The 21,089-nt window shown below is 41.2% G+C and overlaps 3 protein-coding genes across 5 annotated transcripts; all 3 read right to left on the bottom strand.

Moving 5' to 3' along the window:
• Positions 1 to 37: 37 nt before the first annotated feature.
• zp3d.2 (zona pellucida glycoprotein 3d tandem duplicate 2) lies at positions 38 to 6,061 on the bottom strand. Of its 2 annotated transcripts, none has more exons than XM_034102137.2 (8): positions 5,450 to 6,061; positions 4,035 to 4,150; positions 3,826 to 3,929; positions 2,828 to 3,002; positions 2,605 to 2,710; positions 2,409 to 2,497; positions 1,703 to 1,776; positions 38 to 972 (listed from the first exon to the last, which is right to left on the bottom strand). In XM_034102137.2, the coding sequence occupies exons 1-8, from the start codon at positions 5,909 to 5,911 to the stop codon at positions 692 to 694; spliced, it is 1,407 nt and encodes a 468-aa protein (XP_033958028.1). In that variant the 5' UTR covers positions 5,912 to 6,061; the 3' UTR covers positions 38 to 691. The 2 variants fall into 2 exon arrangements, with proteins under 2 accessions (XP_033958028.1, XP_033958029.1); XM_034102138.2 differs by having other exon boundaries at positions 2,409 to 2,494.
• Positions 6,062 to 9,497: 3,436 nt separating this feature from the next.
• Positions 9,498 to 11,133, bottom strand: LOC117461600 (sperm acrosome membrane-associated protein 4-like). Its single transcript, XM_034103539.1, has 3 exons — positions 10,870 to 11,133; positions 10,057 to 10,176; positions 9,498 to 9,933 (listed from the first exon to the last, which is right to left on the bottom strand). Exons 1-3 carry the CDS (start codon positions 10,919 to 10,921, stop codon positions 9,728 to 9,730), a joined length of 378 nt encoding a protein of 125 aa, XP_033959430.1. The 5' UTR covers positions 10,922 to 11,133; the 3' UTR covers positions 9,498 to 9,727.
• A 1,248-nt stretch (positions 11,134 to 12,381) lies between these two features.
• tektl1 (tektin like 1) lies at positions 12,382 to 20,663 on the bottom strand. 2 transcript variants are annotated; one of them, XM_034103002.1, is made up of 8 exons: positions 20,240 to 20,663; positions 19,367 to 19,651; positions 18,626 to 18,730; positions 17,711 to 17,858; positions 14,216 to 14,382; positions 14,029 to 14,124; positions 13,812 to 13,925; positions 12,382 to 12,830 (listed from the first exon to the last, which is right to left on the bottom strand). In XM_034103002.1, exons 1-8 carry the CDS (start codon positions 20,519 to 20,521, stop codon positions 12,609 to 12,611), a joined length of 1,419 nt encoding a protein of 472 aa, XP_033958893.1. In that variant the 5' UTR covers positions 20,522 to 20,663; the 3' UTR covers positions 12,382 to 12,608. The 2 variants fall into 2 exon arrangements, with proteins under 2 accessions (XP_033958893.1, XP_033958894.1); XM_034103003.1 differs by having other exon boundaries at positions 12,723 to 12,825.
• Between the last annotated feature and the right edge of the window lie 426 nt (positions 20,664 to 21,089).

Here is a 21,089-nt window from a genome sequence, read left to right as displayed (position 1 = left end):
GGAAAAATTACTTTGTTACCTTTGTTAAAAGGAATAGAAAACATTTTTGCACATTCACCTTTTCACTTGTGACATAGGACTGATTCTTCTCTCGTTTGGCAATAAGCTAAAACCAGCAGCTTAGTACAAACACTGAAAGAAGTGGGACACCACTTGCTTGATTCTGTCAATTAACTATCAATCAATTTAACACATTGTGTATTGTTTTTAAAGCCCTATAACATGCTGATTTATGCTAGGATAAAAATAAGGGCTGCAGCTTAATATACAACTTATATGTTTGACTATTAGTTTTAAGAGACGATTGGTAAATGCTGAATGTAGCAAGTGACAAATAAATCCAATTCAGTTTTACAGTTAGTGTTAACAACGTCTGCCTCAAACACGTAGTAGTAATAAATATAAAAGACAACGTTGGCACCAAAAACATTTAAATCAACCTCTGGATTATTGCTTTCAGCTTGTAAGGAAATGAGCCACCCAGACTGAATGTATCACTGTATATACTTCAACTTTATTTGACGAAACCAAAAATGTCCTGAAATTGTGTGAGTTGCTACGACCTTCTTCTTCTCCTTCTTCTTCTTCTTCTTCTTCTTCTTCTTCTTCTCTTTCTTCTTCTTCTTCTTCTTCTTCTTCTTCTTCTTCTCCTCCTCCTCCTCTTTCTTCTTCTTCTCCTCCCCAGAGCCCTTCACCAACTCCTCCTCACCTTCAATCTCAACCCAGGTGACTTCTCTGCCTCCAATCGGCCAGTGCTCCCCAGAGTCCTCCGCCTTACACAATGCAGTCTCTGTTCAGGCTGCGAAGATTTCCTCCACTCAGTCACCTCGCTCTTCGTCTCTGGCTGAGGTGCCACTTTTGTTGTTGTCGTTGTTGCTGCTGCTGCTGTGGAGACCTTCTTCCTCTTCAGGGCTGTGGTGAGTTTCCCTTTAGGATCTATTGTCCACGGCCTGCTGCTGATTACTTTGGTCACTGGAAAATATAGCATTGATGATATAAGTGTATAGTTTGTTTGAAAAACACATTAGAAATAACCAACATATATAATAAATGCACATGGTGGCAGTTACACTACAAAATAAAAAATAGGTTTAGAATAAATCTGCATGCATCCAGTTACATGTAGCAGTAAAAACCTACATATTTCATTTAAAAAGGAAGTTCCTGCAGTGGCAAAGTTATATTTAAACTCTGTAAATTACTACAATAGGGGAACAAGGTGCTTTACAAAATGGAAGACATACAGAATAATTAAAAACAAAAAAGAGGAGGGCTAGATTGTCTTCAAAGCAGAAGCTGGTGTGTTTCAGTTTATATACACAGTCTATGGTTTCAATATGTATAATTAACACATACCAGAGTTAATGTTGCATTTGTTGGACACTAGTTAGAGCTGCAAATCACACCTATTTTTACACTAGTGGCTATTTACTGCTCCATGATACCGTATTTGAAAAACCGCAGTGCTTGAGTTCATGGTAATAAAAGATTAAAGTGTTCCTAATATATTTTAAACAACAACAATTGTGCTCTATGGCAGAGAGTTATACGCTATATCTTTGACTACTGATACAATCCTTGTGGTAGGATTATGGCACTGCTGCTTTTAATCTTGATTTGTTGACATTGAGAATTGATTTTGAATACATGAACGGTAAGCAGAATGCGTTTCATTTTGGAAATGAGTGAAGCAATGACCGACCTTTGGATGCAGCAGAGCTACAGTTGGAGTCGCAGCAGGTGCACACCGAGTCAGGTCCATACAGCTCAACCCATCTGAGGAGAAAAACAACAACGACGACGACGAGATGATCCCTTTTGTGTTTTTTTACAGCATATTTTGACCTTTTATTTCTTTCTGCCATATGCCACATTACAACATTAAAATATCTGAAATGAAGAGACACAGGCTATATATATGTTTGCCGAGTTACATAATCACAGGTCTTAAACCATTTTTGAACCAGAAATCTGTCATTTCAATAAAGGTAACCCTTCATTTCATTTGAACAGTTGTAATAGTGCCATATCTCCTTTCAGCATGCGTCCACTGTTTTCTAGGAGCTGTCATAAATTAGCATTTTATCCAGTTTAACGACACTTCAGATCTTAGTCTTTTAAACTATGCTTTAAGTGGATGAACATCTGGAGTAATAAGAGAAACAAGCTGAGCAAACATGAACAGCAGCAGCCAATGAGCAACAGAAAAAGACTTTAACCCGTTTTAATTACCATGCCTGTTTGGAGAGGAAGAGACCTATGCATTATACGGTATGATAAAAAGCCCATGAACAATGAAGGAATCCTAATTGGGAGAAACGGCCTACAAGAATGGCAATGACACCCCCAAACTCTGCTTTTGTTATAGTTTTCTAATTAAGTGACTTCTAGTGGCAGAACAAACTAACCTTCTTTCTTTTGTGTCGTAGTTGCAGGACTTAGCTCTGGGTGTGGGGACAGAGCTGCTTACAGACATGGAGCAGTGCATGTAGAGCTGCTACAGGAGATACAATCAAACAAGTTACACATCAAATTGTCTTTTAGTGGCATGGTACTCGAACAAAAACAGACAATCTTGCTTAAACTTAAAGAGTTCTTTCTCACCTGGCCCGCCATGCCTGTGAACAAGAAGGCATCCACAGAGAATCTCACAGCATTTTTTTTGTATAGGATGAATCTGGAGCGACTGTCCTTGCTTTCAACCATACACCTTCAGAAGGAGAGAAAGCCTGTCTATTACTTATGCCTATTTTTTCTATAGAGATGTTTTTTGTGACCAATATTCTCAAAGTCTTTATTTTGTGTTGGCGTGAGGTGTATTTTTTACCCATAGTTGGCCACGACTGGAAACTGATTTGTAGAGTTGTGGGACCTCTCTGGAGTCGCGTAACAGAAGTGGACGTACAGTCTTTGGTCTTCTGACAGGGCCGGGGCTTTTGCCTCAAAATACATCGGTTGCCCAAGCTCGTACTGATCTGACGGAGAAAGCCTTTCCCACTGAGCTAAATAAAAGAAGAAGAAAACAGTCAGGCAACAACAGCAGCAGCAGATTCAAAATGCATCCTCATTCATGCAGTAATACATTTAATTAAATGTAAAGACTGAGATGCATGACACCACTGCATTTAATCCCAGTCTTCCATATTGTATGATGTAGCACATGTTGGCGTTTGCATGTTAACCAACTAACATTTGTTTTGTAGATAGAAAAACCCAATAATTAATCAAAATGCTCCATTGTTTTTTCTGTGCGAGTCTATTAAAAAAAGGGCAGAGGCCATTGTTGGGAAAATACTGAATGTATTCTTCTAATATCAGAGTAGCACATGATAACAAAGGCCCAACTGTAGCTGTGTACGTAACAGGATGTATGATTACCTAGAAGAGCGTCAGGACTGTTTTAGGAATATGATAGCTATGTGACAACGATTAAAATGATGATTCAGCCTCTATGGAGACAGACATATGACCGTCATGTTTATAGCTTACGCAGGTCTTAGCTAATCTGAACTAAACATTGTATACTGATTTGAACCGGTATTCTCCATAGTGTGACTGTAACACCCTCTCTGAGCATGTCAAGGACAATGTTCTGGGAACTATAGTTTTACCATGGAGCCCTGTATGTGATGACTACTTCCATTCTTGCAAGGATAATAAATACATACATGTATGTATCCTGATATTGAAGACCAAGCCGGTGACGAGTGATGCTTTTCCTAACAGCCATCAATCCTTTTTTCCAAATAAAATCTCTTATTTTTCACAAACTAAATTGCAAGCATATATATATCAGTTGACATTAAGACATGTTTGCTGGTTTACCATTTTGCGGCGTCAGAAGGAATTTCACTCTATTCTTCATTGGTTTGAAGATATTGCGTGGTTGACTCTTGGGTCTGTAGCCAATTTTGTAGGAATATTGGTACCTAAACATTTAAAACATGGTTAGGATTAATAAACAAGTGTTTCTATATGATCTTTAAGTTAAATGGGTTACAAAAAAACATTATTTCTAGTATGGATCCACATACCTGTTATAAAAGCATGAAACAGGCAGGATGAAGGAAACAGCTCTTCTGATTGGTCCTTGGAGCTGTGGTGATTTATATTGTAGTTTGTTTGAATAGGTCATCTGATTATTAATTATCTGCAAAGAAACAAACCAGCTTGATTATCAATCTTCCTTAAACAAGACTAAAGTGTCCACAGCTTTCCTGGCAGCTCTGTGAGACCATAGTTAACAGGGTACAGCTAACCTTAGAGCTAAATGCTAAGATCAGCATGCCATACTGGCTAAGATCATTCTAACAAGCAAATGATTAGCATGTATCCGTTAAACCTGCTCATTGTCTTAGTTTAGCGTGTTAGCATGCTTACATTTTCAAATAAGTTATATCTGGATTGTACAGATCAAAAAGTAAGACTTTACCTTATGACGATTTATGAATTGCATGACTATCCTAGATGGTTGTCAAGATTTGGGCTGCAACTAACATTTATTTATTTATCAACCAATTGCTGGATAAACATTACAAAAAAGTGAAGAATCGTCATCAAAGTAGGCTTAGGCTACTCAAGGGGCCTCCGCTGACTTCATTAAGTGTCTGGTTTTGCATGACCAACATAACACTCAACCAACAATAACAAAAGACAAAGAAAAGAGGCAAACACACATTTGAGAAACGTGAACAGTTTTTTTTTAACACATTCGATTGAAAAACGATTAATTAATGTATTAATGCAGCGGTGTGGCGCTACAGGACAAGTCAGAATAACCAAATTCAGTAGGATTCATCCTTTGGTAAGCATGAATGCATACCATATTTGGCACCAATACTGTATAGGCCTACAGTACCAGAGGTGGAAAAAGTACTCAGATCTTGTACTCAAGTAAAAGTAGATGCACCAGAGTGTAGGAATACTCCTTTACAAGTAAATGTCGTGCATTGAACATGTTATAAATAAAAAGTAGAAAAGTATTCGCATCAACATATACTTGAAGTACTAAAAGTGAAAGTAATTATATCATTATGTTTTGATATTAAAGTGTTATCAAAGCTGGTAAAAGGTGCAGCTAGTTTTAATTAATTTGTATACTGTATATTATACTGCATGAATCCAAATCTGCAAATACACTTGGTTTATTGAATACATGTAGTGGAGTAAAGTACACGATTTACCTCTGAATTGTAGGAGAGCAGAAGTACAAAGTAGCAAAAACTTGAAGTACAAGTATCTCGGAATTGTACTTAACTTAAGTACAGTAGGCCTACTTGATTTAATCTGTTTAGTTACTTCAAACCTCTGATAAGTACCAATGCATCAAATAAATTGTACGAAACTATCGACCCACTAACAGGCCGAGATTCCTGGGTAGGCCTAGTGCCACGCAGCTTAGGCTACTTGGCTAAAACTGGTTTAAAAACTAAGTATTGTAAAGTCTTACCGTGCGTTTGGTTCCACACATGCCTAGATCATATTTAAAATAAATGTAATTCTCTGTAGATTTGCTGATTTGGCATGACCCCAGTTTGAGACGAGAGTATGGTTCACCGGTGCCCAGAATGCTCCTCTGCACCTGCACCAGCATCTTGTTGCTCTTGCACGAAATCCTCACGGAATCACCCTTAACACCGGGCGCGTCGGTAATATTAGTCCGAGCCGGGAACAGGAGGTCCCGGAAGAGCTCGGGTAGAGGCTCCTGTCCGGTGCCTCTGGATGGAGTAAACTGCTCCTTCTCCACCAGCGGGAACCTGGAGTCCACAAACACGGGGAGCTGGAGGTATGGCTGCGGCAGAGGCGGTCTCATCACTTGGGTCGGCTGTGTTAGAGCTTCAAACCCCGGTACTGTTCCTCCATAAATGGTGGACAACAGGGGCAGCATGAACAACAGGGACAGGTAAACCATGCCCAGGAGTTCTAGGTTTTATTTTTAGAATTAAACTTCACCTTTAACTATAGAGTATTATCACTGAAATCGGTTGATTTTGGTATAGACCCTGTTTTTTAACATGTCACGATTTGCACAAGTGGAACTAATAACATCACAGATGGCGCCTTTTCCTTTCTGTGGAACCAATTGGTGAGCTCGAGGGGACTTTTAAGGGAAAAGACTTGTAATTAGTGACATTGGTAACACCTGTGGGGTTTTTACCTGTTAGGACGAATACAATATCTGTTATGAGAAACAGTTTTTCAATATGCAAATTAATCAGGATTTTACCTGAATGAATAAAACATTGGATTCAAACAATACTTATTATTCAATCATTTATTTTTGTTAAAATCATTTAATACCATGTTTTAGAGCAACACATCCTCACTCCCAGGTCGGCCTATGTTGACGTTATGTCAAGTCCCCTGCCGGCTTTTTCCAACGCAAGGGGGGGGGCCTTAGCGTCCATTTTCAATGCAAGGGGGGGGGCCTTAGCGTCCATTTTCAACGCAAGGGGGGGGGGCCTTAGCGTCCATTTTCAGCTTTCCGGGATGTCCATGTGCTTCTATGGACGCTCATGGAAGCACGGCATTCGTTTGTGTCGACTGCCCTTAAAGGCAATGTGAGCGTCCATTCTCATTGGATAGCGGAGAATTGTACACCCGGAAGTAAATATTCCCCTTACTGACGATTGATTTTACAGTGATATCTGCACTACTCATCGACTAAAAAACACCAGATTATCCTTGTTAATTACACAACATTGATTGGTTTAAATTGTGTGCAATGCTTTTGTATTTTTCCCCTTCGATTCGGAGAAACAAATCTTTTTTCGGAGTAAAGGATGGCAGAAGACACTACACTACCCAGAATCCCCAGCTATCATTTCTCCCTGCAGAAAAAGAAAACATGGCCGAACTTCGTTTTATTCTGGGTGTAAAATGCCTATTTTAAAGTTAGTTTGGCCATTAAAATGCGTTTTGATGTCATTTGATGCGAGAAATATGAGTTGTTATTTCAGATTATGTGTGCAGTGGATGTACATGATCTTTAGTTTGCTAGTTATTACGAAGATTACTTCAGGAAATTGCGTCCAACGTTTTCATTGTTACCAAGGTGGTTGCTAGGGACGCTGCTATCGATATTATTTCTGTTATGTTGTGTAACTGTTTAATGGTGTTATCTTTATTGCTACCCCCTTCCCCGTCAATGTATAGTGTTGGTCCACAGCGCAAACATATTAGTTTAACAAAATCCGCATCTAAAGATACGTTATTTCCCCCTGTGCAATTCCAGTCTCACATCTCACAGCACATCGTCATTAACAAATACCGGAAACAGACCGAAAACATTTTTAAAAAATAAAATAATACCTTATTCCGAGTGTGCTTGCTTTTCTCTTTCAAAGTCATCACATAACGGCATTGTAATACACGGTTCGGCTGCATTAAATATTACATATCTGCCGTAGTTCTGTATTTATAGCCCTGATGAGAAGACAAACATGAGGAACTGAAAACGTGACGTGGATCATAAATATATCAGCCATTACACAACATCTTACATTTCTTTTCACACAATACGTCTCCTTGCCGTATCAACACTAATTCGGCTCACTTTTATATTTGATCCAATTGGTAGATAGGCTGTATTTACACCATAAAGGTGCACAGATGATATAAAGAGACACCTGGTGGTTAAAGCATGTTATTGAATTTCATTATTTTTATTATTAGATATTAATAGGATCCCTATAAAGTATATTCATTACTCGTTATTCTCTACTAATAGTTAATTAAAGACTGTATATAATGACTATTTTGCACATCCCGTTCAAGATTTCAAGATGTTCTAAGGTTTATTGACATATCATATAGGTATGGTGTAGTTCTGCACTGAATGAAAAACTTGGGTCGCAGGTTCCTCAACAGTGCATTACAAGACATCTATCAATATGTGTGCATACCTCCAGCAATGTTAACTATGTTGAAGCACTTATTTTAACTGATATTATACATAATGTATTATACTCTTATGATGTATGCAGATATTTCATCTCCGGCCTTGTCAGGTATTGAACAATCAATAAATAAAGAACACAGAATTGTTAAATATAAAACACAGAATTTGTGTGATTATACTAAATGATTTTCAAATAAACACCACTGCATATTTAACTGTTACACATGCTGATGTAACGCAAATGTTCCAACTTGGGATCAATAAAGTATATCTTATCTTAAGCTGATCGATGGCTATGCCATATTTGCAAAATGTGCCTCTGAACCTTGACAAGTGCATGTTTCAGGCTTATCAATTAATGTAGTGTAATGTAATGTTATCAATTAACAACAGGAGGGGTCACAAACATAAGTCCAGCTGTTAAATAAAGCTCTTCTGACCTTAGCTGGCGTGTGGGTATATATATTAATACTGCCCATTATGGGCACCAGCAATTTTCACCCATTTATTAATTATATGTTTTAAATGTGAGTGTTTCCTGTCCCCTAAACCTCCAGGGATGTACACAGTTTAATACTGGCAACTTATTATTATGGGAAATACGAAAACGTCTTTTAAAACTACAACTCCCAGTAGAGACGTGCCATAGAGAACATGTTGCGAAACAGAATAGCCAGCATGTGTAGTTCTGGGGACGGGGTGGGGGGGGACGGGACGCGGTGGACCCGTTCAAATCCAGTTTTGAACAGTCTGCCGTGGTTCCATCCCATTTCAAGTGCTGTTCGAGGCTCGGTAACCCTCGGAGCACACTCTCCAATGACAGAGCTTGAGGACTATCACGGGGTTTGTCAAACAGAGCACATGGTGTAGTCCAAACGATAGCTGGGGATTCTGGGTAGTGTAGTGTCTTCATTGCCTTTAAGGGCAGTTGACACAAACGAATGCCGTGCTTCCATGAGCGTCCATAGAAGCACATGGACATCCCGGAAAGCTGAAAATGGACGCTAAGGGCCCCCCCCTTGCGTTGAAAATGGACGCTAAGGCCCCCCCCTTGCGTTGAAAATGGACGCTAAGGCCCCCCCCCTTGCGTTGGAAAAAGCCGGCAGGGGACTTGACATAACGTCAACATAGGCCGACCTGGGAGTGAGGATGTGTTGTTTAGAGCAATTATGTTTCTTTACTCTGAATTGTGCTAATGCTACCACTGCATGTGTGGCCTTTTTGATGGAATGTCTTCCCCATTTAGTGGAGAATCTAATACAAAGAGTACATATTTACACACAAATTGCAAAACCCTCTGTTTTATCACAATCTGAAAATATTAAAACATGGGAAGTTAAACATGTTAAACTCATCCCAGGTACGTCTTGAGTTAGCAATTATAAGACAAACATAATTGTGTTTTTCATTTCATATTTATTCAAAGGAAGTTGTGTTCAATGACAGTCCTTTAGAGCAGGGGGTTACAACCTGGGCGTCAGCAAGTTCTTTAAAAAAACAAAACAACGTTTATGTTTGTTTGATTGTTAAATAAAATAGAAGAATAAGATTAAAAGTTCCTTTTAAAATAACAGGAAAACTTATATCTGATGAAACATTCACAGGACATAATCATCGAAATCGCTCATTTTACACAGATTTTCTGCAGTTATTGCGTTCTGCACTGTTATTGTGTGTTATTATGTATTGATTACAATATGACATATCAATATAATACATCACTTAACATGTGTCAGGAGTCATTCTTTTTACTCAAAAGGTGTCCCTTCAGAAAAAGGCAATGCCGCTTCATGTGTTAAGCTAGTTCTCTGCCACATGTTGTTCTATTCACCAAACTGAGTATGACATGAGAAGTGTGAGTATTGTGCCAGTCCAGTAGCGGGTCGCAGGTGCCTCGGCTCCGTTGCACAGGTGTGTGTTGCAGCATTCATTGGTGAAGGTGAAGTTGAGTCCCATGGTGTGTTTCTCTCCCTTGGCTCCACACAGGGAGGGCAGGACACAGCTCTTCTCATACAACACCACAAGGAAGTCTCCTGAAAATCATGAGTTCAAAATAAACTACACAGACACACATCCCTCTGTGCTGCCTTTCTCAGTTCTTGTTCTCAGTTTTGAATAATTTAAATAATGTTTAGTGACTTGAGGCGACTCCTCACCTTTCTCACCCACCGCTCTGCTGGATAGGCAGACCTGTTCGGGCGGACACTTGAGAGGAAATTTGATGCAGTCCAGAGGTGAGATGGCGGGAAACACACAGGTGTAACAGAAGAGGGGAACTGAAAGGACAGACATGCTTAAAACCACAACATGTCTATATAGAGCTTAGTTTTGCATGGGAGCTGCAGGTACACCATTATGAGCAACACATGCTGACATTGACAAACTGCGTGACCCATAGCTATGAATTGAAATCCTCAAGTGTTAACATTTTGCAATTGATGAGACCAAATGTATTATTATTATATCATAAGAAATAGTGGTTATTACTTTTGCAATGGTCATTTCTAAAGTAAATCAAATAATAAATAAGATGAAATTAACAATAAAGATGTATATTAGCTTAACAATTTGTTGACGAACTGACCCTGTTTTGATAATTAATAAAGTGTTGTCCTTTATAAGCCAACATGCCAAACTTTTGCTTGTTCAGCTTCTCAAACGTTAGGATTTGCCAGTTTTCCTTGTCATATGTTACAGTAAGTTGAATATCTTTGAGTTTTTTTACTGTTAGTCAGGTAAAAACAACGAATTTGAAGATATCACCGTTGGTCCTATGAAACGGTGATGCACTTTTATATAACATGTTAGACCATAGACAATAAGTTGATTCAAACAATATTTAACAGATTAATCACTGCATGAAAAAAAAATCGTTATTTGCAGCTATTGCATGGAGGTAATTCGGTTGCAAAAATCACACCTATTTTGCATTCATGCACACACAAACACACACTATGTTGTTCACTTACCCACTGCTGGAAGAGAGTAAAGGAGAAGCAGAGAGCAAACCAGCTTCGACATCACTGACTGTTTCTGTCTCACAGAGAGAAAATGTGCTGGCAGCTTGATGCTTCAGCTCTTATCGTTGTCTCTTTCTTTTTATTTTCAACAACAAACCAGCAATCTGCCCCCTGAACACGAGAAACTTGTTGCAGCCTACGTCTTTACGACTTATAGTCAATTTCCAATCAACTTTATACGTGCTTCCTCAGCTTCCTCCACCAGTCCAGATCTGGGTAAATGTTTTCCTGCTTCTCCTGATATTCAGTTTGTTAACTCCAAGAACTCCACACCCCAATACATATGATTTCATTAGGCTGTTAGCTTCCCGGTGACAGCCATGCTTTCACAGTGCTGCAGAGAATAGCCCCATTCAGATTTAACAGAATCAATAGGGCTTTGTGAGGAAACTCAGTCTTGTCTAGGTTGAAAACTTGAAAAACATCTCCACTCATGTCTTGTTTTTGTACAGGATGACGAGACATGTGTAGTAAAACATGGCAGGTATATTAAATCATGTCTTATTTCTTAATGAAAGACGTTGAGTTTGGTGGGAAGGCTGTCAAGTGACCTGCAGTCCCATGACTGTACATCTGAGCAGCAGACAGCAACAGCTGTTTAACTTTTTAGAACATATTTTTTATTCAGTCCTTAAAGCTGTTCACAAAACACAGTTTGTCAGTTTCTATCTTTAAATAAACTACAATAGTTTAGTATAATAATAATAAGAGTGAGAACATTAAGCCACATAATCATATTAGATACTCAAATATCTCCGGTTTGGATACTTGCAGCTGTGTATTGTTCCTATCATGGTTTTGTTATTGCAGTAAAGATAACAGAATTGGATAAAATTGTTACCGTAAAATGGTTGCATTCTTTTAACACTGAAGTAACAGCTGGCTGGAGTCTGCTACATCAGGAACATTAAAATCATGTCGGTCACATAAAGGCCCACTGGGTTGAACATCAATGTGTTTTTTTACTAGAAATCTTCTACCACCATCCAACTAAGCTATTGATAACAAAAGTGAATTAACGTCAGCATGAATGCAGCTGCCCTAACAAGCATGGTATCGAGACACACAGTTTGTTTGTATGATTTGCGCATTGATCCTTTTGGTCTCATATCAGCTGTGCAAAGGATTTTGGGTCATCAAAGGATGCTGGCTAGCTTACTGCAGAATGCATACTAAATAGTTTGGTAGTATTTGTCTTTAACCTCCACTCGATTTGTACTGCGCATCTCAACAGAGATGAAATGGTAACAAGATGGTCCACACCTTCATTACCTCCAACATCAACAATTGGGCAAGTGAGTTTCGGGATTTACCGGCCTGATTTGGCATCTTGGGCAAAAGGCAATCCTTGTTTCTCTAAGCCCTGCATTATTGTGAGAAGGGATTTGATAATACTTTACTGCATTTGGCTTGGCTTTATTCAGTTGCATATGGTATCATTGTCAACAAAATAGTCTCACACATTGTTTTGTTTCTTGTAACCCTTTTTTACATTTTAATCAAATTTCAGTAGTTTAACATTGTTGCGCCAAGAAAATTAAACACAATTATACAAGACTATGTGACAGCGTTCATACACTTCCATCCCATGTGTGTCCCAACATGTTGCTCATGCTATAACTTTTTTCACAATGGTTGCTCCCTATTTCTAACACACTACAAGCATCACCTCTCTGTCTGCTGCAGCCCTACTGAAACATAGGAAGTTGCTTTCTGCACGCCCCCTGCTGGAGGGCAGAGGGCATGGCTCGCTTGTCGACCTGCTGTCGCCTCATGCGGATGACGGCTGCGTCCACCTGTGCTGCGGCTCTCTTGCCGTGCTGGTCGTCCAGCAGCTGCAGACAGGAGCGCTGCAGCCGGGCCAGCTCCCTCTCAGAGGACTGCAGACATCTACTCAGCACCGCACTGCCCTGACAAACACACAGGAAGCACATTTAGTTGGGTTTGTTTTAGTCACAGCAGCAGGCAACAAAAGGGGAGGTGAGTGCACTGAATGCTTTTTGTTAAAATGGTGTGAACGTCTGGCAGCATATTGGTTTTCTCCCACATGAGGAGAGGAGCTCCTGCTATCTCATATGGAAGACAACGTCTAACTAGATGCAGTGGAAGGATTAACCTTTTTTGCTGTTATTGCATGTAGTCAGGTCAGTGGTATTTGTGGTTATTTGTTGGTTAGCCTTATATCTAATAATGTGTTGAGGCAGAATTATAGGGCAAGTCCTGGTTTCGTTTTGGTTGAGGCTAGTCGTACAGATAGATTTCTGCGAACGAGTGCAAGTTAACTTGTTTATTTTTGCAACCAACAATGCGTTATAGTGACTTGATACAAAATACTTTATGAAACTTCAAACATCTTTAAATAAAAAAATCAACTGAAGCTGAACTTATGAATATGGATTGTTATTGAATATTTTATCATCTTAAATATTTATTGTTATTGAATGTTTTATCATCTTAAACCACGAAACCTGTTGCAGGTCTTCATGACTCAAAGTCCGTTTCTGACCAGCATTATCCTGGCAGTTGCCCTGAAACTCATGAATTTTCTTTGTGTCTTTTAGCTAATGCATCATTTTCATTATTGCTTAATAAGATTATCATGTCCTTATTTAATCAAATCATAATTTAGTCTATAAAATGGCTGAGAATGGGGAACATGTGCATCCTATTTTCTCAAAGTGATGCCTTTAAATGTCTCAAAGATATTTCCTTAAATATAATGTGAAATGCTGTATCTCTAATCGAAAACGCATTGATACTTGATTTAGGATTTAACAAAGCCGAACCCTTTTATAAAGTATGATTAAGAAGGAGGTGGCGAGGTTTCTGTCACCATCGTTTGTGATTGTATTTGAACATATATTGATACATATTTTGGAAGGAGTAAACACCTGTATGAGTTGAGCAGCCTCAGGTAACTGTGTCCCTGGGTGCCTCTGATAAACCTGCACCAGAGGCCTGTTGAGTTTCTCTCTGGTCAGGATGTCACCGCTGTACTCTGGACCCTGTACACAGAAAAACACAGAGAAAACATCACCATGTGCACATTGTTTCTAACTCCCAATAACTACAATATAAAAACTCCGTTCTACATCAACACTCACTAACCTGCACTCTGCCGTAGCTCTGACGGATACAGTTAATTTCCCTCTGCTTTCGAAACACGGCCTGCCTGGTGGCTGCATGCATCAAAGTCAGGTTTTGCTGCGAAAAACAAAACCAAATGACAATCAATGACATCAAGTCATGTGGGTATTGCATGCAAGGATGTCTAGCATGCTGTATTTGTATTTACCTCTAGACTGATTGTCTCAGCAACTTTCTTCACCAGGCCATCATTGACGTTGCGATGAACAGCTTTCTGCCTGGTGATGGCGCTGCTGAGCATCTTTCTGATCTTTTCCCTCAGTAGCTGTGACTGGTTGACTGTCAAAGTTGACGACTCTAAGACCTGTTTACATTCTGCAAAACAAATCAGAAAGGTGTCTTCTGTATTTGTATGTGTGTATATAACTGTGTAGGTATGTTTGTTTTTTTCAACTTTGTTTTAAAAATGTGCTACTTAAATCTTACTTCCTTATCTGCTCCACTGACATCCAACATCTAGTTTCAGGGGGCCTGTGGAACTGCCAGTCAGCTGTTCCTAAGGCTGACTTCATCTCTGGCTACGCTTCCCTGCAGTCTCTGGATTTCCTTGCTCTCACTGAGACGTGGATTACTCCATCCAACACATCCACCCCAGCAGCTCTCTCCACAGCATATTCCTTCTCCCATACACCCAGACCCACTGGCAGAGGAGGTGGCACTGGTCTCCTGCTCTCTCCCAAATGGAGCTTTTCCCTCTTCAAGCTACCTAACTTTGCTCCTTCCACCTTTGAATTCCATGCCGTCACAGTAACCCATCCTATACAATTAACCATTGTTGTTCTCTACCGTCCACCAGGCGCCTTGGGGGACTTCTTGGAGGAATTGGATAATCTCCTCTCACACATCCCTGAAACTGGCCCTCCCGCTGTACTTCTCGGAGACTTCAACCTCCAGACAGGGAAGATAGACGAACTAACATCTCTGTTAACCGCCTTTGCTTTCTCACTGTCTCCATCCCCACCAACTCATAAAGCTGGCAATGTCCTTGATCTCATATTCTCAAGGAACTGCGCAACTTCTAACCTCTCTGTAAACCCGCTCCACACCTCCGATCACTTCTTCATTTCATTCTCTCTACCCCTTTCCAAACATAACAAACTAATCTCTACTCATCCTGCACCTGTCCGCCGTAACCTTCGTTCCCTCTCCCCCTCTACCTTTGCCTCATCGGTGCTCTCAGCCCTCCCTTCCTCTGACTCGTTCCAATTGCTGCCTCCAAACTCTGCTGCAGAAACTCTCCTCTCTACTCTCTCACCCTCTCTGTCCTCTCACATCTCGGCAGGCTCGTCAGTCCCCTCCTGCTCCCTGGCTAAATGACGCACTGCGTGCTAATAGAACCATCCTTCGGGCAGCAGAGCGGAAACGGTGGAAATCCAAACACCATGACGACCTCCTAACCTATCAGGCTCTCCTCTCCTCTTTCTCTGCTTCGATCTCTCAGGCAAAAAGCACTTTCTTTCAAGATAAGATCCAATCTTCCTATTCCAATCCCAAAAAACTATTTTCCATCTTCTCCTCCCTCCTGGACCTTCCCAAAGCCCCTTCCCCCTCCTCACTTCTGTCAAGCGACTTTGTTAACCACTTTGAAAAAAAGGTTGATGATATTCGCTGTTCTTTTTCTGACTCACCTTTACTCACCGCTGGGTCACCAGACCCTCCTTTCACCCACACACTGACCTCCTTTTCCCCTCTCTCTCTAAGTGAGGTTCTTACCCTCATTACCTCTGCCCGCCCTACCACCTGTCCTCTGGACCCTATCCCTTCAAACCTCCTTCAGACTATCGCTCCTGATATTCTACCTTTTCTCACCCGTTTCATCAACACTTCTCTAACTTCTGGTCACTTTCCAAACAGTCTCAAGGAGGCGAGAGTAAACCCTCTCCTAAAGAAACCCACTCTCGACCCGTCTGATGTTATAAACTACGGGCCTGTCTCTCTCCTCCCGTTCCTGTCTAAAACACATGAACGCGCTGTCTTTAAACAACTCTCGTGTTATCTCCATCAGAACAACCTTCTGGATCCGCACCAGTCTGGTTTCAAGGCAGGTCACTCCACAGAAACTGCCCTCCTTGCTGTCACTGAAGAACTGCACACAGCTAAAGCAGCCTCCCTCTCCTCTGTCATCATCCTGTTGGACCTGTCTGTTGCATTCGACACGGTGAATCATCAGATCCTCCTTTGCACTCTCCAAGAACTTGGAGTTTCAGGCTCTGCACTTTCCCTCCTCACCTCATACCTCAAAGACCGCACCTACAGGGTAACTTGGAGAGGGTCGGAGTCCGACCCTTGTCAATTAACTACAGGGGTCCCTCAGGGCTCTGTTCTTGGTCCCCTCCTCTTCTCCTTGTACACAAACTCGCTCGGATCTGTCATTAGCCCGCATGGTTTTTCATACCACTGCTACGCAGACGACACCCAATTAATTCTGTCCTTTACCCGCTCAGAGACCCAGGTCGTTGCACGCATCTCTGCTTGTCTAGCTGACATCTCTCAGTGGATGTCTGCTCATCACCTCAAGCTCAACCTTGACAGGACTGAACTGCTTTTCCTTCCGGGAAAAGATTGTCCCACTCTTGACCTGACTATCAACATCAGGCACCTCTGTTGTTTCCCCGACTCAGACTGCAAGGAATCTGGGCGTGATCCTAGATAACAACCTGTCCTTCACTGCAAACATCGCTGCTACAACCCGCTGCTGCAGATACACGCTTTACAACATCAGGAAGATACGTCCCCAGCTGACCCAGAAAGCGACGCAGGTTCTGGTCCAGGCTCTCGTCTTCTCACGCCTAGACTACTGCAACTCCCTCCTGGCTGGTCTACCTGCATGTGCCATCCGACCTGCAGCTCATCCAGAATGCAGCGGCTCGTCTGGTCTTCAACCTTCCTAAATTCTCCCACACCACGCCGCTCCTCCGCTCCCGCCACTGGCTTCCGGTAACTGCTAGAATCCACTTCAAGACAATGGTACTTGCGTACCATGCTGCGAATGGATATGGCCCTTCCTACATCCAGGACATGGTTAAACCGTACACCCCAGCACGTGCACTCCGCTTTGCATCAACAAAACGGCTCGCTGCACCCTCGCTGCGAAGGGGACCCAAGTTCCCTTCAGAAAAAACATGTGGGTTTGCTATCCTGGCTCCAAAATGGTGGAATGAGCTCCCCATTGACATCAGGACAGCAGACAGCTTACACACCATCCGGCGCAGACTGAAAACTCATCTCTTTCGACTCCACTTCGAGCGATAGAACTATTAACAAAGCACTTATATACTAATAAAGGACTGGCTTACCTAAAGCCAGTTGAGTAGCACTTGAAATGTTTTTGCTCTATGAAACCTGATGTACTTATATGATTCTGTTTTCTTCAAGTTTGTATTTTGTTGGTCGAACGCACTTATTGTAAGTCGCTTTGGATAAAAGCGTCAGCTAAATGCAATGTAATGTTATCTGATCTTCTTAAGGGTAGTGAAGGTTAGTGATGAGAGTATGTATTAGTATGAATTCTATGTTGGAGATATAATGTATATTTGTATAAAGTAGTAACCTGTGCGTTGTAAACATTATAATCGATAGCTACTAAAATTACACAAGCAATTCATTGAATAAAATGAAGGTAACAGTTTCGTCTTGAGAGTACCTGGTGTAAAGGGGCCGAGGGGGTCTGTTTTTTTGAACATCTGAGCAGCGCTGCCGTGTGCAGCAGAGCCGCTGAGAGGCAGCAGCTCCAGGACACGAAACCTCTCACTGGCACAGTCCAGCAGCCGCCTGCCACTCTGACCCAGGACCTGGAAGACACACAGGGGGACATTATAAGGACACATCACATCTGCAACCAACCGTTTATACCATCACTAACTGTATATATCTGCTGATTATGTCCACCACATTTCCTTAAAGCCAAAGGGGACATCTCCATATGTCTTGTCTACAACTAAAACAGACTCAAACGTTCTTTTTTTCTGAGTTTTTCTTCAAAAAGTTACTGAAATTATTAATCAGTCATCATCACATGTTTCTATTGATTGGCTATACATTATTAAACCAACTAATAGTTTTAGCTCTAGAACAAATATGATTGTAAGATTTCGATGAAGGTCCTAAACTGTGATATACCAGTGGGAAACCATTAGAGAAGCTGATTTTCAAGTCAGTTGATTTGTGTGATTACCGGTAATTAAGCCATTATGATTTCTCTACATGTCAAACTAAAGAAGGGTTTGGCTTCCGAGTAGAACATACATTTCCCAGTTCCATCTCTTTTTTAAATAATGTTTAAAACTTTTATTTTCTTAACAAAATGATGAGGTCTTGGGAATATGAATCATTTAAACTAATGCTATGAGATTTGACTGTGCATTTGCATAATTTAATCTCAGTTAAAAAATTATTGGTGCATGAAGGCTTTGGCAGTGTTGTCTTTCTTCCTCCACTCATGCCAGTAAATCACATGGAAGGGCAAGTAGAAAAGAAAGAAAGACAGAGTGAGTGTGTTGGGGGGTGGAAAGGAAAACGAGTCAACCAATGAAGACAGAACAGTGACGTTGTAAATCACCTGAAGCTGGGTCAGTGTGTCTCTCAGCGCTGCCTCGAGATCATGTTTCAGCTGGGCCAGCTCTCTTCTCTCACACAACAACAAGTAATCAGCACCGTCTCTCTCCTGCAACAGAGCAGGCCGGTCACACAACACATCTCCTCTCTTTACAGTTGCAATAAAACGTAATGAGATATATGTAGTCTCTGGGATCACTTGCAACACGTTTGAGAATGTGCCATATTTTGTTGACATTACTGAGAGGGTTTTTAATTGTTTTATACGTGCGGTACATTGTGTTAATAGGATAAGAGTAAAGTGAATAGGTGCGTGGGATTAAAACATCTTGTTTCAGAACTATTATGTGCATGTTTAAAGCGTCTTTGGGTTCAAGAAAAGCGCTATAGAAATAAAATATATTATTATTATGTTTCTGTTGGTGAAATCCACTCAACACTTCCTGTGCAGCAAATAAACCAAACCAAAATGATCTGTTTGTCCTCAGAGAAACTCAACATCCTAATCTAAAGGTGGTTTAGACCAAAAATCTAAATATTAAAGTGCAAATTGAGTCTGCACTCGAGTGAATACCCCTGCTGATCCCTAAGCAGAAACTTTGTTTCAACAGGAAGGTCTGAACAAAACATAACAGCAGCCCTGAAGGGATTGTTGATTTAGTGATTTCCTCACAGATTATCTGGGTATGGCTGAATCTATGGCCTCAAGAACAAAAACAAAGTGCAGGAGAGAGAGTAAACTCACAGTCTCAGCAGTGGACGGCCTCCTGGTCCTCCCCTCTGAGCTCCTCCTGTTGACAGTCAGATCGGCCCTGAGGCTGTGCAGCATCCTCTCCAGGTGCCCCCTCTCCCTCTCCAGCCTGAGGCCCTCCTGCGTCCCCCTGCCGGCCTGCCTGCGCAGCTGACCCTCCACCTCCCGCACCCTGCGCATGTACTCCCCGGCCACCGCCACGCTGGCCCCCGCACACTGCTCACGCAAGCTGGTTGGTGGGAACGGGGCCACTGTCCCTCTCTGGAAGCCTCTGGGGAACTGAAGAAGAAAGATGGTTTACAATTTCTAAAAGGTCTGAGTGAAGGAGTATCACTTGAGTATTTCCATTTTACTTTTAATTTGTAAAACATATCAGCCTCTAAAATATGATATAAATTATTTACTAGATTATGTTAATATAATCCATCTGTAGTAACTGTAGTACAATAATGTAATATATTGTATTTCATAATGTAACACTCTGAATGGATAATTCTCTATGATAAATACTTATTTTTGTTTGGATAGTGTTTTCAAGTATGCTTAAAGTATTTCTGATTACTTTTAGGCTACTTTTGTAGAGTTTTTGTTGCAGGAATATTACTTGTAAGAGTTCATTGGTATGTCTAGATACCTAGGCCTGCTATAGGCTACTTATACTTTGCATACCACTATGCCAGTTTATAGCCCATAAGAAGTTAGTGTGGGTCTGTTGGGTGCTGGATAATCAATGTTCAGTATAGGCTACACTAAATGTTGTTTCTTGTGAGTGTCAAATAAGTGAATGTCTCTCTAAACAATAAGTGAATGTCTATCTAAACAAACCGAGCAGCAATCACGTCTCTCTGCACGCCTGTGTTTTCTCACCCCTGCTCCTGTAGTTTGAGGCCTCGACATCTTATTGTTGCAGTCAAGACTCCCTCTGCATTCCTCCGCTGTGATCTTATCTGTTTCCGCTGTGCAGTCTGTGTGCTTTGGGCTCAAACCGGCGGAGGCGCTGCAGCTCCGAGGCCGGCTACTGGTACCGGACCGCCCGGCACGAGTCTGCCGAACCAGGCGCTCCGCCCGCTGGATGCAGAGGAGCGTCCCTTCGCGCCAAGACTCCGGTCCGATGGTGACCGAACCGAGCGGCACCGACTGGACCTGCATATTCTCTGCTTTAAAACAAAGGGTTTACCACCAGCTGTAACTTTCCTGAAAAAGATAAACCTGTCCACAGTGAGAGAAACTTTGTGTGACGTGTTGAAGAATGAGTTCCATAGCAACAGTTCCTCAAGTAACTATAGAAACGCAAAGCCATTAAGTGATTGGACCGTGAGGAGAAGACAGGGGGCCGTGTCATTCAACACTGGCTTTAACAGTCCCCGACTCCCCGCTGACAATGTAACCACTCGGAGATAAAGCACATCGACAGGTTGGATCAACATGAAACTGAATCATCAGCACTAAAAAGATCAACAGCAGTTTCTGGTTTGGAGGGAAAGTCAAAGATGCAAACTTCGAAGTAGTAGGAAGTTAACTACGACTCCCAGGCTGCACTTCGGCACGAAACAGCAGGTCAAAGCTAAACGACTGATAATCTGCATTTTAATCAATTTACCATTTAATTCAGCAACTATGAATAGTTATGGACGACTTAAGATGCCAATATTATATTTATAAATAGATGAAAAAAAGAAAGACATTTAGAAATACACCCATTATCAAATGAATCTGC

Source organism: Pseudochaenichthys georgianus, chromosome 16 (genome assembly GCF_902827115.2).
Source record: "Pseudochaenichthys georgianus chromosome 16, fPseGeo1.2, whole genome shotgun sequence".
NCBI lineage: Eukaryota > Metazoa > Chordata > Actinopteri > Perciformes > Channichthyidae > Pseudochaenichthys > Pseudochaenichthys georgianus.
This window is presented reverse-complemented; position numbering and strand designations above follow the sequence as displayed.

What these genes read in the sequence shown, in the direction of transcription:
- tektl1 (XM_034103002.1), bottom strand. Translation starts at nt 20,521, where the DNA reads ATGCAGGTCCAGTCGGTGCCGCTCGGTTCGGTCACCATCGGACCGGAG. An exon ending in ACACACTGACCCAGCTTCAG is followed by an intron (nt 17,859 to 18,625) that starts GTGATTTACAAC and finishes TGTGTCTTCCAG; the next exon opens with GTCCTGGGTCAGAGTGGCAG. An exon ending in AGGCTGCTCAACTCATACAG is followed by an intron (nt 12,831 to 13,811) that starts GTGTTTACTCCT and finishes TGTGTTTGTCAG; the next exon opens with GGCAGTGCGGTGCTGAGTAG.
- zp3d.2 (XM_034102137.2), bottom strand. Translation starts at nt 5,911, where the DNA reads ATGGTTTACCTGTCCCTGTTGTTCATGCTGCCCCTGTTGTCCACCATT. An exon ending in TGTGTGGAACCAAACGCACG is followed by an intron (nt 4,151 to 5,449) that starts GTAAGACTTTAC and finishes GTTTCTTTGCAG; the next exon opens with ATAATTAATAATCAGATGAC. An exon ending in TCACAGGCATGGCGGGCCAG is followed by an intron (nt 2,498 to 2,604) that starts GTGAGAAAGAAC and finishes TATCTCCTGTAG; the next exon opens with CAGCTCTACATGCACTGCTC.
- LOC117461600 (XM_034103539.1), bottom strand. Translation starts at nt 10,921, where the DNA reads ATGTCGAAGCTGGTTTGCTCTCTGCTTCTCCTTTACTCTCTTCCAGCA. An exon ending in TTACTCTCTTCCAGCAGTGG is followed by an intron (nt 10,177 to 10,869) that starts GTAAGTGAACAA and finishes CTGTCCTTTCAG; the next exon opens with TTCCCCTCTTCTGTTACACC. An exon ending in CAGAGCGGTGGGTGAGAAAG is followed by an intron (nt 9,934 to 10,056) that starts GTGAGGAGTCGC and finishes CATGATTTTCAG; the next exon opens with GAGACTTCCTTGTGGTGTTG.